This window comes from Notechis scutatus, chromosome 1 (assembly GCF_049901735.1).
Source record: "Notechis scutatus isolate UNSWTSFEM ecotype Mainland chromosome 1, rNotScu1.2, whole genome shotgun sequence".
Lineage (NCBI taxonomy): Eukaryota > Metazoa > Chordata > Lepidosauria > Squamata > Elapidae > Notechis > Notechis scutatus.
Genome location: NC_142009.1, coordinates 81,660,813 through 81,680,093, shown reverse-complemented (window position 1 = coordinate 81,680,093; position 19,281 = coordinate 81,660,813). Strand labels below are relative to the sequence as shown.

The 19,281-nt window shown below is 34.0% G+C and overlaps 1 protein-coding gene across 3 annotated transcripts; it reads right to left on the bottom strand.

Moving 5' to 3' along the window:
- Window positions 1-261: 261 nt before the first annotated feature.
- On the bottom strand, window positions 262-19,121 carry WTAP (WT1 associated protein). 3 transcript variants are annotated; one of them, XM_087969427.1, is made up of 9 exons: window positions 18,856-19,106; window positions 18,509-18,679; window positions 15,721-15,758; window positions 15,583-15,638; window positions 12,957-13,015; window positions 10,199-10,326; window positions 8,435-8,613; window positions 3,293-3,447; window positions 262-1,457 (listed from the first exon to the last, which is right to left on the bottom strand). In XM_087969427.1, the coding sequence occupies exons 3-9, from the start codon at window positions 15,748-15,750 to the stop codon at window positions 871-873; spliced, it is 1,194 nt and encodes a 397-aa protein (XP_087825553.1). In that variant the 5' UTR covers window positions 15,751-15,758; window positions 18,509-18,679; window positions 18,856-19,106; the 3' UTR covers window positions 262-870. The 3 variants fall into 3 exon arrangements, with proteins under 3 accessions (XP_087825553.1, XP_026531039.1, XP_026531038.1); XM_026675254.2 differs by lacking the exon at window positions 18,509-18,679 and having other exon boundaries at window positions 18,856-19,121; XM_026675253.2 differs by lacking the exon at window positions 18,856-19,106 and having other exon boundaries at window positions 18,509-18,695.
- Window positions 19,122-19,281: the final 160 nt, after the last annotated feature.

Below are 19,281 nucleotides of genomic sequence, written 5' to 3'. Positions count from 1 at the left end.
AGAGGAATTTACCAAATGTACATAAGAAGAGAGAAGTGCAACTAAGGTTTTCAGATATGGAATATTTTCAGTACTTATATTTGTTATTCAGTTTTTACGGTATCACTTTCATCATGTAATAACATCAATGCAAGATCTATCATTTGTCCCAATATATTCAGTATATTAAAGAAATATTTTTTAAAAGATTTTATAAAGATTTCTGCATAAAATGAAGAAAAATCCAATGCTGAATAAATAAATGCAGCAGCATCAAATAAATTACATTATTAAAAATTTTATTTGGGTTTGGTCAGTACAGGTAAGATAATATTGGAGTCACAGAGCAATATGCATTAACAGGATACAACAGTTCTTAAAACTGAGTAACTATGCACACAAAATTCTTAAACATTGTCATCTAAAGAGAACACACAGATGCATAGTGGCAAAAGTGGAACACAAACTACTATAGGACTCCCTCACCAAGTTTAGTTAGAAAACTACTGTACTGGGCAAACTTGGCAGTCATCAACCCACAACTATTCTGACAAAGTTTTGAGTGTTATAAACAGTATGAGTAAAGAATGCCCTTACACAGCACAAGTTCTAGATATACACAGATTTGTACATACATCATTGTGTTATACCTGGAAATAAAATTCCATTTTCAACTTCACATTAACTCAAAATATACCTTGAGCTTACACAAACATCCTTTTAGCAACATTCAACGTAATCAATTGTTAAAATTTCAGAAGTGGCAGAGGTATTGAAGCAGAAAACCCACAAAGGCAGAATTGTGACATATATGCACTAATTTGAACAGTTCTGGACAGTTTCTTCTCCCAATTAAGTGACACTATAAAAAAAATTTTTTGCAGAAAAAGGTTACAAAACCGAACCCTGCACATTTACATTAGAGTCCAAACCATTCTGAACATGACGAGACCCCGAAGTTCTGTTACCTTTCACACTGACTGTTTTTTCCTCTTGTGGATCATGATTAGAGTCTGTATCATTTGAATGGTGAGTAAGAGAATTTTCACTACCAGTGGGAGAGTCTACACTTTCGTACCCAGTACTGAGTTGATTTATATAACTACCAGATCCTCTGCCAGTTCTATCTTCAGAGTGGTTGGAAAGCTTATTACCATTGCTTGGCGAGGGTGGAAAATCATCCTCTGTTCCACTACCTTCTCGATAAAAACCAGGCCCCGCTGTCCTCTGATGTGAAGAGCTGCCATTACTTGGTCCATTGGCCAGGCGACTGCAATCTTTGCTCATGGTTTCTCCCTGATCTGTAATTTCACAAGATGGAGTCCGGCTGGTACCTGGAATTGAAGCTTGTAACTGCTGCTGCTGCTGATACTGAACCAATTGTTGGCGAGTCTCTTTCAATTGTTGTTGTAGAACTAGAATGGTACTCTGCATACCTTCTACTTCCTCATCAAGCTGGATGATGAAATCATTCAGTTCTATATGAAGAAAAACAATTGAGAGCATATACTTAATAAGTAGTATCTGTCTCTTCAAACTGGGCACAACTAAATAATATGCTCAGTTTCATACATTAATACCTTACTTGATCTTAAACATATTCCATCATAACTCTTAAAAATAATTTAATGTAAATTAAATTATTAATAATCTATTTTCTCTGCATGCACGCATGCACATGTGAGCAACACAAGTCCAACAGAACAACTTTAAAATGTAAATTTTAAGCCCTATTTTAATTTCCATGATAATTGTTTGTTTAAAGCTTTGGTAAAGCTCAAAAATAGATTTTTTAATCTGTTTAATTGATGCCTAAATTCAGCATAAAGGAAATAAATGAAAAATACATTTGTAAAAAGGTCAACAGATGTGCAAAAGTCCCAGTGGTGGATCTGCTTATCTAAATGGCTATATATACCTTGCTGCTTCTAATTACTTTTGAGCTAAGCAATATTTTCTGTCCAAAACTGATCTACAAATCCTAACATAAAAACTAGTACTGAATTCAAAATAATATATGCACTGATGTTCATAAATAAGGTTTGCTTACTGTACACAGATAAAAGTATTTGATATTAGCAGCAAAATATTTTCTACCTTTCTGCAAGAAATATTCCACATATTTTCCCTTTTATAAATTCTAGGGTTCCCCTTTATAAATAGTAATTTTTTTTTATTTCCCAGGATTCCTAGCTAACACAATCTAATTGATCTGAATAGAATCACATTGAACTTGCTCTTTACTGTAATGACATACAGTACATTTAATTTAAATGTTAATTAAATAAGTTCTCTGTGGCATTTAACAAACTAATATTAGACCCAAGTCTTAATTAATAGCATAGAAATCTTTGAGCACATTGTAATATAGAGACGGCAAAAGTAGATTTTTAAAAAGATTTTTAAAATTTGTAGTCTATTACAATTTAATAACTACCCAAATTTAACTATGTTGAGCTATGGCTTCTGAAAATCCCAAAAGATAAAACAGCAATGTGGAGACTGGCATTAGACTTAAAATCTATGAACTGCTTCTGATAATTATATTTTGAAATTATTCTCATAGAAACAGCACTGATTATCTTCCTTTTGTATCTCATATAGAAAAACTAATCATTTCTAGTACAATTTCATTTGTTTACTTGTATCTTAGATATAACATTTATATAACTAAATGTCAAATGCATTCAAAATAATTTTATTGAGAATTAAATCAAAGTTTGCTAGCCAGAATAGCCTATTAGTGAAAATTTAAAAGAAAGTTTCCAATGACTATGAAACAAAATTTAACGAAGATACTAATACACAAAACAGTTTTCAATTCAACTAAGCATTTACATGGAAGCAACATTAAAGAAGTGCCAAATTCATTGAAATTAAGTGCTAACTTTCTGTAACTGTTTTCTGAGGCACTGAAATATAGTAAGAAACTAGAAAAGGATACCTTAAAGACTAAGAATTTATGTACTATCACTAGCACTTCTGCCTTTCAAAAAATAATAATCAAAACACTATAGAATAACCACAACATGCTTAGTTTATGTTGATTTTGTTCAGTGGAAAAGAAAGCTTTTGCAAAGGAGGACAGAATCATCCAAGTTAAAATTAAGCCTATTGTAGTTAATCATGTGAAAAATTCATGCTTAATTCTCACCATTACCATATTTAGTTGTGCTGGTAACTATAAGTTTTATGAGCTTGAAATCCCTTCCAAAACATTTTAAATGCGTAGACATGTATAATACCCACATTTGACTTTTGAAGCTTACACAAACACAGTACAATTCTTTTTCTTTTTTAAAAAATCCCTTACCATCCTGACTGCTTTTAAGCTCCTCACTATATTTCTTCTGTAAAGCCAACTCTGCCTCAAGTTGTGCAATACGTCCTTGGGACAGTTGCCTTCCAAGCTCTTGATTCTCCTGGATAAGCATTCGACACTTCGCCATTAACTTTTTGCCTGTTTGGCTGTAAAGGAAAGAGTCATCTATCATAAAATGAAAACAATTTTCTTTCATCTCCCTTGATAAAGGCTGCCACTGGGAGCACTACTTCTGTAACACATCTTTCTAAAGTATCTTGCTGCCAGTTGACATTGAACATTGTTTATTGGTCTTCTGGCCCCACGTGGTCAGCTGAAAGGCAAGTTTCTACAGTTTAATTATCAAATTATAATTATGATCGAATTGTATCTATTGCTTTTATCTTTTGACTGGGCAATTTCGATAGAAATTGGACTCAATAAAAAAAGCAATGGGCAGAAATGTTGAAAACAGTAACAATTTTTGGTTTCTGGGAACAGAAAAACTAAATAGACTTATGTAATGAAAACCTTAGTCATGTCTTTAAGCTTAATTCCATATCTTTGAAATTATACAAATTTGGAATCCCCAAAAAGTTTGAAGATTTCATGTCTCTCCTATTGGGCTCATGCCAGTATTTTGTTCCAGTGTCAAGCCATTACAAGCAGTGTTTCTGGCAAAGTAAAGTTCTTCTGCACCTTTTTATATACTCACTACTTTGAGTAAGCAGCTTATGCTAGCAGAAGCACCACCCACCTATATATGTCTGTCTGCTATCTAAGAATAGACAGTCACACTGCAGTAAACTAGTATAAGACGAATATTAAAGTTGTAATAAACTTTCAAAATGCAGAAGTAATTCTGTCAATAGTATACAAGTTAACTTCTTATAAATATCCAGCTTCTGCCCTAAAACATCTAAAAGTAATGTAACTTTCAGAGCTTAACATTTTATATAATCAGAAAGTTATTTTCAGTGTTTGAAATCTTTGATTATTCGAACTTGTTGGTTCAAGCCTAAACCTCTAGTGCAAGGTTGTCAAACTCGCGGCGTCTCGTTTTCATCACATGACATACTGCAACTTTTTCCTCCTTCGCTAAACCAGAGGTGGGCATGGCCAGCAAGTGACCTGTGGGCCGTGAGTTTGACACCCCTGCTCTAGAGTAACTGAAAATGTGACCTATATAAAAGCCCTTCAAACATGAGGAAATGACATGTTTTAAATTGCCTTTTTAGGCTAAAAGCTTTGTCCTCATAGAACTTTGGTATCACTTATCCACTTTATTGTTCTTTGTATATATCTGTCAACATCCTTCTTGAAGTGTGGTATTGGATCTTAGAACTATTTCTATTTGACAAAACTATTTTAGTTTATTACATACATTTTAAAAAACTATATAAAGCAATGACAGCTTAGTAGTAAAGCAGCAAACATTGGAAAAACTATTTTAGATTTAAACTAATTTTAAAAACTGACCTGTGTAAACCAATGGTATGATTCAATATAAATAAAAATGATTAAGTTATGATCTGGCCAAAAGCAAAAAATAGAAGGCAAAATGACTATCTTAAAAGGCCTAATAATGCAAGAAAGCACCTTTTCAACATAATAGCACATTAAACTATTGGAAGATAACTTACACATATCATTTTGAAAGAGAAACATGGCTTAACAGACTGCCAGAACTAAAATCCCAAAAGAAAACACAAAAAACTGGGTACATGTATCCAAGGTTTTTTCCTGAAAGTTATACTTTGCAATATCATGCTTATTTTCTGAGCTTAGCAAATATATTTGAAGTTTTGATCACATAATCTAAGAAAGTTAATTTCAGTGTTCTTCCATTGGATTTTTTAAAAACAAATCTAGTACCTGTTTCAAAATTATAAGTCAATGCAGAATTATTAAATTATCCCACTTTTTTCTGATTGGAAAAAATTGGCACCTTCAACAATATTTTCTAGTAGACTGACACAAAGATATCATACAAGTAGTTTCCCACATAAGTTATTTTTCTACAGGAAAACTATAAATATAGCATAATGCCCAACAGTGCATATTTTGTACGTGCGTGGAACCCATTGTGAATCCTGGCCTCCAAAAATATGTATATTACATATTACAGCATATCTAGCTTTTTTTTTGTTTCTGATACATAAACAACTTGAAGTGAACTCAAAATTTGGCTAGTTGCCACAAAGCTGTTTTAGATATGTCAAGATTTTGAATATGCCTTAGTTTTTTTAAAATAACAACCTTCATTATTAAACACTCTTTAAAAAGCAGCATTGTATGAAGGTTAGTAGACTTCCGTTCAAGGAAAAAAGACATATCTCAACCCTAAATTCCTGGAATTAAGTGGATGATTCTTTGGATCCTAATTCTTGCCTATAAAATTTAGCTACAATAGATTTACCACTAAACAAAATACATAAATGCTGAGTTTTTAGAATCTGAATAACATTTTAAATTTTTAACTTAGGGCAAAAATTGTAACTCTTGTAATTTTAACTAGATTTTATGTATATTTACTTAAATTAATTTATAAATGACTGATAAGCAAAAACAAACATATTAATTAATGTAGGCCATAGTTTCACCTTGTCCAAAGCATCTGGAGGATGCCAAGACTATCTTATAAAGTTTCAAAAACGAAACAAATATAATTTCAAAACAAATATTGTTATCTAATGAAACACCAATATTGTATCTTATTCCTATTCATGTTCATACTGTGAATATTTTCTCTTGCTGAAGTTCTAAAGCCTGTAAACAAGGGCAATGCAATACAATTCTTAAAACACTGTTGAAAAAAGGTAAGATTTTGAGCACAAACTTGCAAAGACATAGGATCCACAAAATATTATACGCAGATACAAGAATACTCTTTCCTTAGTACTTCAGAATCACTTTCACAGTGTAGAAAAATACATTACCATTTTGAAGCATAAGATCAGAAATAAATTATGGCAGAACACAGAAGACAAACAACTTAAGGAAAATATTTTAAAAACAATAAATTAACATTCATCTCTTGAACCAAACACTTTCAATCTGGCAGCCTCTGAGTTTTTTGTTTCTAAAGTTTCAAAATAATTGTTTCTATCTCTCATATATGATAGCTAAGGGTATTGAGGATTGCAGTTCAAAACATCTGGAGGCCAACAGCTTAAGGAAAGCTGTCTTACAATTTCATAGACACAATAAAGGAAAGTATGACTACTTGAGTACTTAAAAGTACCAATTTCACACTTATCTTCTGATTAATCTATTAATCTGATTAAGTATGGACATATCAAAGATTGAATTAAGATTACAATTAGTCATTTTCTGAAACCATTTTTAAATGGTAGGTGTCTATTTTAAGTGCAAACAAAATAAATGCACCCTAAAATAAACTGGATATATATAGAAGCTATCTTTCCTTCTAAATATTATCTGATCAAGTTGGGAATTCACAGGCAATTTGTATGACACAATTAAAACATACCTATGAAGAATTATTTTCTGATTATACATTCAACAAGTCTTACAAAGACAAATGTAACATTTTAGGATACTTTTTTCTGCAGAAATCTTACCTCAGTTCTGTTGATAGACCTTTAAAAGATTTTCCATACCATCCCACCAAGATGATCTTCAAAAGCCTGAATTAATGTGAATTTTTTTCCCTTTTGATGAAATACCCATGATTTCTTTATTACCACATTTTTATGTTGAAATAATTTTATCACAGGTATATGCATTTCATAAAATGGTTGTTTTAGATTAATTACTGAACGTGGAATGCTGGTATTATGTCCAGTTGAAATATTCTATGCAATAGTCCTCAATTTTTTCAATCAACTTACTATAGAAGACTATACAAGTATTAAGACAAAGCAAGTAATTTTAGAAGCTTTTCCCACTGTAATCTTGAGAATACTGAAATGTCCAATACAACTATTCCTAGAAATCACTTAAGACGTGACATGGTGCCAGGTAGTACCAATGATTTTGAGCTGTTGTAAACCCATGGGATGTATGCAATAAGCTTTGACATTATCTTTCTTTCAGAGAACAGGATAAAACATGGTAGCAGCCTGTTCTCCATTCTTTTATGTTCATATTTCACTGGAACTTTGTACAGTGGTTCAGCCAACTGTGTCTCTCAATTACTTGACATTACCTATTTTAAAGCAAATTTAAAGAAGAGTGCAGCTTTATATGAAACTAAATATACAAATGCATTGTGCTATCTAGGCAACTGACTCTGGTATGCCTTGTATAGTTTGCATATATTTTCTCAGGATGATACTATATATGGCAATTTTATACTGTCAAGGATAGGATAGGAATCACAACTAGTTTTTGTTTATATATTCTAGTTGAGATTCACATGTATATACAACTGTTCAACAATATAAAAATTAGTAATTAAATTGCATGTTTGTACAGCGCTAGATTTAGGAATTTACATTTTACCAGCCATCCACAGAATAATTTGTTAATCCAAACCACGACAAGTTTCACTGAATTCCTATAAAGCCCAAATGCTAAGCAAACCAACACTTGAGTGTGTGTATGTTCTCACCACTGATTAGCAAAAAAAATGTGATTTAAACAAAATTCACCTCATTTGAGTTTTGACCCAGCAGTTCAGTGAACAAGGAGGAAGTCCACAGTCTTAATGGCAAAACTGACTTAATCAGTCTCTACATCACTAGGTTTGGGATTAAGAGCGAAGCACATTCCATTTATATGTTTTACTGGAATTTGATATGATCAATTCATGATTTAAAATCTCTAGGTTCTCCTCCAATTTGTCTGTAGACATAGTGTGCCACAGACTTTAGACTTCTGCTTCTCCCTCATTTTCTTCAAACAGAACCACTTTGCAAGTGTCTACATGTTCTAGAAAGTACACATTTTCTGTGGTGGCCACTTCTTCAGAACAGTCCGACGCTGTCAGGCCTCTGAAGCAAAGGGGGGGAAAAGCTGAAACACAAGGTTCATCTGATAAGTTTTACATTAAGCAATACAAGCTGGACAGAATAAAATGTAGCTTTTGGCTCAAAACGTCTGAGTCTTGGTGTGGAAACGAGTACGTGGTTGTCCCACCAAAGCATTCTCTGTCAGGGAAGTCTTGACTGGGGAGTATGTTTTGTTTACCTATCAGGTGTAAATTTCCAGGCACTCAGTTCATTTTGGGCTTGTTCCAGTTTGTCTTTAGTCTGTTCCAGTTCACCTTTCATTTTTAGGAAAAACAAGTTGATGGCTGGGTCCACCATGGTTGATCTCAGTTGAGCAACACTTGGTTGCTGGACTTGCTTGAGGTACTGTATCTGATTCTGCATGAAGGAAAGAAATATTAAGTCAATATATACTATCACTGGTCCACACAATCTGAAAAGTAATCCTTTCTTTTTTATTAAAATTAGTAGAAAATAAAATGAACTCTGAAATTATATGACAGAATTTATATAGGTGCTATAAACACCATAACAATTCATACAACCATGCATGTACTAATCACAAATTTAAGAAATGGCACTGCAATACTGCAATACACACACAATTTTATCTTATAAAATATTTTTATATATACTATTTGTAATTTTATAAAATAAATATTAACAATATTTAAACAATTTTTCAACTGACCAATTTATAGTCTTTTATGATGTTTAGTTTTTAGTGGTGGCAAAATCTCATAACCTGAAAAACCTAATTCTTACATATTGCAAGGAAATAAATGTAAGCTTTGATTTTAGTAAGGCAGAATAAATATCATTGTAATGGTGAATTCCAATTACACTTATTCCAGTATATAATATTTATTATTTAGTAAACTATTATAGTGAAAATACAATGTTTAGAGAAACATATAAATACAATAAACTTTGTCCTCAAAAATCATAAATTCTCAACATTAGGGTTGCTGAGGATTAGAAACTCAAGAGAATTAAACATAATAATGACCGCAAAAAATACCAGAGGATTTAATAATCATTTATCCAGTTTTGGGACTATCCAAATAAGTTAGAGCGTTGCAAGTGGTATTACTAAAAAGTTGGTGACATCAAAAAGAACCAGAGTAACTTTTCAAAGTAAATTCTTTTCAAATTATAACTTTTCAAAGTTATAGTGCTAAAAATAAATAATGACCAACACCCACGTTTACATGTTCCCAGTGCTCCTTAGTCAGACTATGGAAGAGTGGTTAGGACACAAACAAAGTGGAGGGTGTAAAAAGGATTAGTCTTGTCAGTTTCGAGCCCCCTATAGCATAGCTATTTGGGCGAGTGTTCCAAAAGGCTATGGAGAAAAGGAAAGCATAGGTGCAGTCATATGATTTCCAGCTTAGTGACCACTTCACTTATTGACAGAATTGCATGTCCCAATTATGTTTGCTATAACGGGACTACCTGTAGCCTCTAAATGGACAGAGGAAACAGCCCAAAATTTGCCATCAAATTTTAGTAGCGTAGTTGGGGGTAATTTCAAGGACTTTGAAACAGAGATTCAGGGCTGCACACAATCACATTACCATCTCAAACAAAAAGGAAAAGCAAGCCTTAGTTTTAGATTTATGTGAACATTGCAACAGAATTTTATAATACAAATTAGTGGTATTTATACGTTTTCTAATGTTAGTGATCAATCTAGTGGAACTCTGTATTGAATATGTTTTGTAATCTTTGTGTCATCTACATTAAAGGTTGCTATTGAACTATGGTAGCTCACAACTCTTTGAAAAATCAGTAATATGTCAACATATTTTACATCATTAGAACAGGTTTTGATAAAAATTTATAGTTCAAACCATGCTAAATAGTAGGAATTAGCACAACAAATGAATAGAATTGTGCATTCAAAGCCAAATCAATAGATTTTATCAACACAATCTCAAATGATTTGATTAATTTCACTTACAGTACACTCTTGCATTTCTTGTTCTTTAGTTGCTAGTCGCATCACCAAGATATTTTCCCTTCGAGCAGATTCTTGTTGTTGCTGCTTCAGTTTTTCTTCAGACTCTCTCAATCCAGTTACATCATTGGCTAGTGTAAAAAGGAAGAAATTACAAAGTTTATAATTGAAATCCTTCAAAATAGTAAGATAAAAAGATGAACAATAAGATAAAAATGATATCTAAAAACAAAGAAAAAATAATGTGAATCATAAATATTCCTTTTTGAAAGCAAATGTAAAAAAGGAAGATATATAACTTCTATGAGAACACAGGTAACACCACACAAAGTTCGCTCTGATTATTTTCTACTGGCCTTTTAACTGTTCACAAAAGAACAGAAGATAATAGTAATGGCATGACACTGCATCATACAAACAAGCTGTCACAATCCTCCTCTTCAGTCCCAATGTCATAAAATCACCTGCAAATTTATGATGATAATTTTTTACAGCCATGGGAAAAAGCAGCTTCTTGTTTTAAAGGGAGCTACAAATAAAATATACGGGGTCCTTATTGACAGGGATACAACTTTAACAGGTTTCTGTAACTGAATTCAAGTTGCACATTAACACATACAGATCATTCTATGACCGGCCTATCAAATCACGGCCCTGGACAGCTAGTAATTGGCCCCACAAGACCACCAACATTAATACGTATGTTTATATACATTAACTATATATTTCATGTGGTCCAGGACAATTCCTCTTCACTCAGTGCAGCCCAGGGCAAGCCAAGATGTTGGACATGCCTGTTGTATGAGAATGGTAAGAGCTACAAACTATAATCTGCTCATTTGCACCTACTGGTATCAGTTCTACAAGCACAAAAAAAGCATCAAAAAGAATAGTTTTCTTCTACTTGCATTTTACTTTGAATTTTGTCAACAGATTTATATTAAGGAAAAGAAAGCAACTTTCTTTGATACAGGAAATAGTGATTTGTCAAACCCCAGAGGCATTGCATGAACACAGCTATCTATCAGTCCCTAATTATTGCTTAGTATTAATCTCAGGGCGCAGGTGAAGCCAATGTTTTCTCCCCAGATGCATAGTTCTGGGACAAGGATGAGTAACTTAAAATAACCTAAACTCAAATCCCAAAGATATATCAACAGCTTAACAAGCTCATTATTCTATGAAGGTTTCTTATTGAATGTTGTTAAATCAGAAGTAAACAAGCTTGACTATTCAAAGGAAGAAAACATAATCCTAAAGCCTGTTGATGCCCTACAGATTATTTAATAATTAGATTATCTTATTTATTCTTAACATACTAAATTTGTCTATACAAGAATAATATATCACTGCTCTCATCCAATAAAAAACATAGGAATATAAAATAGTAATATAAAAGTTGCCCCTATCAATTTCAGAATTCGAAAATGAAATATAAATCAGGTTTAATTGAAAATACATGTATTTCAACACATTTTAAAGGTACTATCAAGCAAGCAGTGCTTTCATGGATACATTAATAAGGAAATGACTATCCCAAAAAAGCTTTAACTAAAAATAATTAAATGTAATTGTTGTGCTACTTGTAACACATGGTTTCATTTAACAATTACCACAAAACAGGTGGTATAATCAGACCAGTTACGTGAACTACTGTTTACTCATCTATCATATCAACTGGGAAAATATTTATGCCAATATCTGAAATTGACAAAGGCCTGCTTCAGTAAATGTATTCAGAGTAACACGGTTGGTGTTTTGCTTTTTACGTATACAGGTGAACTGAGCAATATTACAGAAAAAATCTAGCCTAATGAATATCAGAAATTATTGATTCAGATATAGTGTATAAATTTTAATATATCATTAGAGATTGAGAACAGGTAGTCCTCAATTTATAACTATGATTGGAACCAAAAATCTTATAATAAAGCAGTGCAGTCGTTAACTTATGCATCACGTGTCCACACCTGATTTTGCAACTTTTTGTCAGTCGTGAATGAATCACCTGTAATGGTTAAGTGAGACATCAAGTGACTACTACTCCAGTCCCACATTGACTATGCCTGTCAGAAGCTAGCTGGAAAGGTCACAAATGATCACATGACCAGAGGATGACATGATTTAAATGTGCAACAATTGCCAAGCATTGTAATCACAATAACAAGCACTGGAATCACAATAACGAGGATGGTACAATGGTTATAAATACAAGGACCTCTCGTAAGTCACCTGTTTTTAGCATTGTCGTAGCTTTGAACGGCCACTCACTAAACAAATGGTTGTTAAGCAAGGACTGCCTGTATCAGTTTTATGCTAGATATTAATCTCCTTTTCCCAGTAAGTTTTTTTTAAAGTTTGCAACAAAAGATAAGAAGATAGTTCATGTAATAACTTCTAATCATTAATCCTTTTAATTGTGATTCTAAATTAGTTTTAGGAAAAATTATTAATCAATTACTTTGAATGCTAGAGATCAGATAAAAACAACTTATTGCGATTTACTTTGATAGGAAGACTAGCCTGATGGCATTAGTATATAATCTTCCTCAAGCAGGTGATAAATATTAAGTTACCAATTCGTGAATTAATAGGTTCAAACTTACTTAAAAATGTACATACTATAGGAATATATTTTAGTTGCTATGTCCATATGTTGTCCAATAATTCACTTCCAAAAACCTCAATTTTTTATTATTACTTCCACTTTTCAAAGAATATGGCAGGGTCTAATTATATATTCAGCTGATTTTCAACTTACAGTTTAGATCAGTGTATTTGCCCTCAAGAGCTTGCACGTATGCTTCATACTGCTTCCATCTAAACAAAGAAAAAAACATTTCTGAATTGTGTATATGGTTTAAAAAAGTAGCAGTATACAATTAAACCCACCTTACAGCTTTCATTAAATAATTTAATTACTTATCATGATATGTAGTTTAATATCTAGAAACAAGTTTAGCAGCTACAGTGAACATACACCAAGTCCCTATTTCAAATTGTAGTCTGCTTTCAAAAATAATCCTTTTTTTTTTTGGAGAATTTGACGAATTACCTAATCTTATGTGTGAGCCAAGGCAGAGGCAATATTGTTTGAACAGGTTTACAGTTAACTTTCTTTAATAATTTGTATCTTTTTCAGTTTTTTCATCTCTGCCTATTTTGATTAGTTTTTTAAAATACATACATACCCACCACACTATTCATTTTCAGAGGATAAGCAATATAATGTAAAATTTAGAAAAGGAGTTAAGAAAATAAATATAAAGACATAGCTGAAAATCAAAAGATAAATATAATGTACAACAAAATCATTTGCCTTATCTCCCCATACTTTTCTATCCTTGCAAACTATATTTAATAGATTTTAATAGTTCAGTGAAATTGTTAACTGCTTTTAATCTGAGGGCCATGGCCTGTCAGGAACCGGGCCGCACAGCCGGAAGCATGTGGTGAGCAAGCAAAACAGAAACCACCACTACTGGAGACCATGGTAACATTGTCTTCCACAAAACTGGTCCCTAGTGCCAAAAAGGTTGGGGATGCTGCTATAAACAACTGGCTCAAGGTCACTAAATTGAAAATTGAATTGAGATCTTTCTCATGCTTGTTTAGCCCAACCCAAATATATATTACATGCACATAATTGTACTTTTAAACTAATTTCAGATATGCAAAGAAAAAGATTCGTACACCTGCCATTGTGCTTTCCAAATTATCATGCATTTGATATATCATTATGTGTTATGTGAATCAGGATTAATAATAGCCTAGTGCAATATGTGGACCCTATATCCATTACATGGGTAAATATTTGAATAATGCTTCTGTCCTGATGACTTTATAGACACTTCCACATAGTGTTCTTTAGGAAGTGGCTTGTCACTGCCTTCTTCCAAGTTGTCTTTTTCAAAGTCTTCATCTAGCAATAACACTTAGCTATCCTGACAGTCCTCAATTCAAATATTAACCAGGAGAATTATGCAGCACTTCAGATTTGATTTAGAAGAGATGCTCCAAAATATGCTTGTTTTCAGGCCTGAACTTCAAGAGCAGCCCTGCAGCAATTGTACTAACTCATAAAACATAACTGCTTTAACAAATTGCAGAAAGATCCTAATTTGTGAAACCATATTTCAAAGGACCTCTTCCAATGAATTCTATGAACACTGATTTATTTTTTTAAGAGATTAGCCAAAAATGGTTCGGGGCCAACTTATGATCAATAGAAATGTTTGGATCAAACTGCAGATAATTCTTGCTTAATGACTATCCGTTCAGCAATCATTCATAATTATGATAGCACTGAGCAAAGGGATTTATGACCTGTACCTGATATTATGGTCATTATAGCATCCCTGTGGTCACATGATTGCAATCTGGGCTCTTCATAACACGTTCATTTACAACTGGTTGCCAAGCACCTCACAACCATTTGATCACCACTTGCAAACTTCTGTGATAGCTTCCCCAGAAAGTCAACAGGGAAGTTGGCAGGGAAAGCCAGTACTGCCTGCTAAAAGAACTCCCTCTGGTTTCTTGGGGCAGGCTAAAAAAGGTCTATCCTGAGATCCAAACAGGGTCTCAGCACAGAGCATTTGTAGTATGGCACATTTGCAGCCAGACCCCAGAAATCAGAGGATGTTCTCATCTTTGGGAGTTGGCTGCAAACATCTTTCTCAACCAGTCTCTTTGAGAGTGAAAGGGCTACCCACCATACAAAATTCAGACCTATCTGGGGAAAATACCTCTGGCAGGCAGCTCTTTGAAAAAAAAGGGGCTGTCAGCAGGAAAATTTTGACTCCGTCTGGCCAGAGTTCTTCCACCAGGCAGCTGTTTGACAGTGGAAGTGCTGCCCACTGGAAGATTTTGACTCCATATGAGGTAATCTCCCTCCAGCAGGCAGCTCTCTCCACCCAGATCACTCAATGACAACGGGACTACTGTCATTGAGCAAAACAGCCACATGACATCTCACTTAACAACCACTTCACTCTATTTATTTATTTATTTTAGAAAATTTATATTGCCGCCTACTCGCATATGGCGATTCAAGGCGGCTTACAGGAATCTTTGAACAAAGATCAAAGATTCTGGTTTCAGTTGTGACCATAAGTCAAGGACTGTCTATAAATAATGGGATACTTATCTTTTCATTTTTCTGAAATTCGTTTTGAATCTCAATAAATCATGAACTACAAAATTTGGTATTCTAAGCATTTAATTCTCCCAAATGTCTGATTTAGCTTAATTAAACTTTTTAACATTTTCATATGCAAAAATAGTTCTTTATTAGTCCTTATTCAATAAAGTATTAAGATCCAAATTATTCTATGTAAGTTATGATAAATGATTTTTTGTTATTATGAAATAGACCATTATTTTACCTTAAGATTAATTCTTCTCTAGGTAGAACCTTGAAGTCTGTTTCACTGAGACGGGCCTGCACAAAAATAATTTCATTGAATTATTTCATCTAGCATTGACAAAGAAAAGTAATAGTAGAATACATGTTTCCAGATTACCTTCTTTGGAAGTGGCTCTTCATTAGTCATTGTGAATTCTGTAGAAGAAATAACACTATTATTATTTCACCCTCTTACAAGTGTAAGTTCCAATCAGTTTGAGTATATGTAGTACATTTTTATAATAGCTTTGGAAAATAATAAAAACTTTTAATTTCAACAATTTATGTATACACATTATAACTCTTGAGAAATGTATCAATTAAGCCCTACAGAACTCTATGTTACAAAAATATTTTCCTCATTTTGTGGATAATTAAGACATTTATTTTCAACAATAATGAACATTTAAATAATTTCTGAGAATGTCTGAATATATATGAAAGCTCACTACTGCTTGTGTAATACAGATCCATCCTATTACAGATAACTTTGCCATATTAAATTTAGGGTTTTTGCCATTTCAGAATGTAATCAACCCAGGATCACATTTATTGACTTTCAAATATTATTTTTCTGCACTACATAGGTAATCCAAAACTAACGTTTTCCATAACTAGTAGAAAGCTGACCCTATTGTTTATAAGATGGGCAAATATATGTTTTAAATAAATATATAGTAGAGAAAATGTTTCGCTTAAAGTTTTAGAACACTGATAGTTGTAATTATCAGCATCAGACTAGAACTCTAAAACTTTAGTTTTACCAAATGAGGCAGTCACTATTTTTCAGGCTGATCTATTTCACAGCACCAGTGCAGAATGGCAACAAGCATGCAGCAATTAACAATGCTGCTATTTTATATAATGCCATATAAATTCAATCTGAGGAGCCTATAAGGAACCCTTTACTTAAATTATCAGAGAATTTAATAATCTGTTTTTAATTATAAATTCCAAAATGCAAAAACTAAGCACAATTTAAAACCCTAACACAGATCAGTGTAGGGTTTTTTGGCAATACTACAGAACTGGCTTACTATCTCACAGGATGTTTTGACTTTACTCTCTTGTAGTTTTCCATACAATGACTGAGTTCTGATTATTTTAAGGGTTCCCCCCCATAAGGATCAACCACAGTTCTTTTTTTTTATCATACCATAAAATTTGATTAACCCAGACTTTCTATCATTTGTTTCAAACTAATTACAATAACAATAATCTGTTTATATTCAGTAGCTTTATTGAAATTTTATTTTTTCTACTGCAAATAAATATTATCCATTTTTATATTAGATGACTTCTAATTCTAAAATAATTATCTTTTGCATGCTAAGATTTATTTGGAACAGATTTAGGGACTTTAGAAATTGAGATATTGTTCTGCATACAGCCTTCATCTCTTATGTACAATCTTAAAATGTAAGAACATAATCTGACCCCAAAGTTGTATATATAACCCCCAAAATGTAAGAGTATAATAGAAATTACAGTATGTATTGTTAGACATTACTATGCTATAGTAAACTTTGCCAAATAAATACTCAGTAGAGCAAGCCAATTTCAACTTAAAATTATTTGTTTTTCTCAAGCTTATTAAATAAATTTCATTGAAATTTTTATTCCAATGAAAAATATTTTTCCTCTGCTCATAATAATCACTGGACTGAAACAGATATAATAGCAACTATAGTTAAAACACTTAGTAATATAAATTGTTGTATAAATACCTCATCTCATATAAACCTGGCTATATAATTTTAACAAATGGAATTGTGTACATTGTGATTTATAGTAACTGTACACTGAACAACTTGGTCAATATAATAACTGACTTTCTACATGTGACATATAACTAATTTTTACATGGGCAGTTTATTTCATAGCCAACTGGATCACCACTGCATGTAACATATTCATTGCAATCTAGCACATCAATGGTGTGCTAGATTCTTTCTAAGCAACCTGTAGAATGAACAAAAATATTCTGTCTCTGATCTGCCTTCCCCCCCAACTTGGGTCTTCTGCAAGTGCATTAGGCTACAATTCTCATTTCTACCAATTATTGGATATGCTGAAACAGATGATTTATAATTTCACATAGGAGGACATCATTTTGAAGAGTCATTTGCTAGATGGAAAATAACCAGTAACATTTTAGATTTTATACAACTGTTGTCCACACAGTGGCAAAACTGCCAAGTAAAATATCAATAGTTCAGCAGAGTATGTAAATATAATGAAATCTAGGTCAGTTTATGGTTTTAAGGGTAAATCAAACTAAATTTTCCTCCAGAATCACTGTTAACTTCCTAATAAAATATAGCAACATAATCTATCCTATTTTTTATTGAAAAGAATTGCTAAGACATAAAATACTGACAAACTTAAAACCATTTTTGCAAGCTAAGGTCTTAAAAACACAAGCATGTGATGCGCAGTCCAATTCAACCCATTTATTCTGAAGACTTAAGACACTCCCGTGCATAAATTTCGAGACTTTATAATTTTTAGACACGTGCCTTTATATCTATACTTCCAAGCTTCTCAGGCACGCTATAATAAAAATAGCACACGTTTGGAACTGTTCTGCAAACGAACAATATAAGAAGAACCTCTTCAGATTCTCCTAAGCCTTATGGCCATCTAGGTAAACAAATCAAGATCTTCTCGAAAATAAAGATCGCCTGTCTAAAATGGGCCTTCAGGAAGATCGCGGCGGGCGGGGGAGGGCGAGCGACAAGCAAGAAGATGCTACAGGCGTGGCAACGTCGAGCCTCGCGAAGGGTTGCCCCGATCCCCACTGGACGGCCTTCGCAATCTCTTCTTCTTCGTTCTTCCCGGCGGTCTCTCGTTAAGGCTGGAGTCGGCGGCGGCTCGCGCGGGAAAAGGAGTAGGCCACCACTCACCTCCCGCCGATGGCGGCGCCGCTAAGGCGTCGTGTCCAGATCGCTCCAGATACTTCCAAGGACGGTTTCTCCTGTCGCATCGATAAACTTAGAACCACCGCCCTGAAACGGTCACCACCGCCGCCGCCACATTCCGCTTCCCGCCCGCTCTTTATTCGCTGGTTCGCTGCGCTACAAAATGGCGCCCGAGAGGGAAATGAGAAAAGCCGCCTCGCCCCTTCCTTCACTCCCGCCTCGTCCCAGCCAGAAGGCAGCGCCGCCGCAGCGCGGAGCCAACCGCTGCCACTCAATTCCCCGGCCCCTCCCCCGCACTCGCGCACCCACTCGCTCCCTCCCTCTTCACTTACCGGCCCAGCCAGCCAGCAACTGACTCCGCGGCAGCCGCTGCGGCGCTCGCTTAGCGCCGGAACTATACTTCTCCGCCGCTTCTTTCGCCCCCCCTCCCTCCGCCGCGCGCGGACGGTGTTTCTTTCTGTTGGTTTCTGTGGGAACAAAACAGCCGTTGCGCGGGAAAAGGGACAGAATAATATTTTCGAGGAGGGGGAGGGGTTAGGATATGCGAAACGGTCAAGTCGGTCTACTCCGTCTGTCAGGATGCGCATTCGCAAAGCATGATGGGTAGGTGGTGTCAGCGGAAGGATTCGAAATCTTACTATATAACCACCTGCAAGAGTGAGGCTGTTTTGGCGGAAGGAGACTTGACACAATAAAAATAAAGAGCGTCGAATCTTCATTTGTGTTTTTCGAATTGCAGGTGGATTTTGCAAAATGAT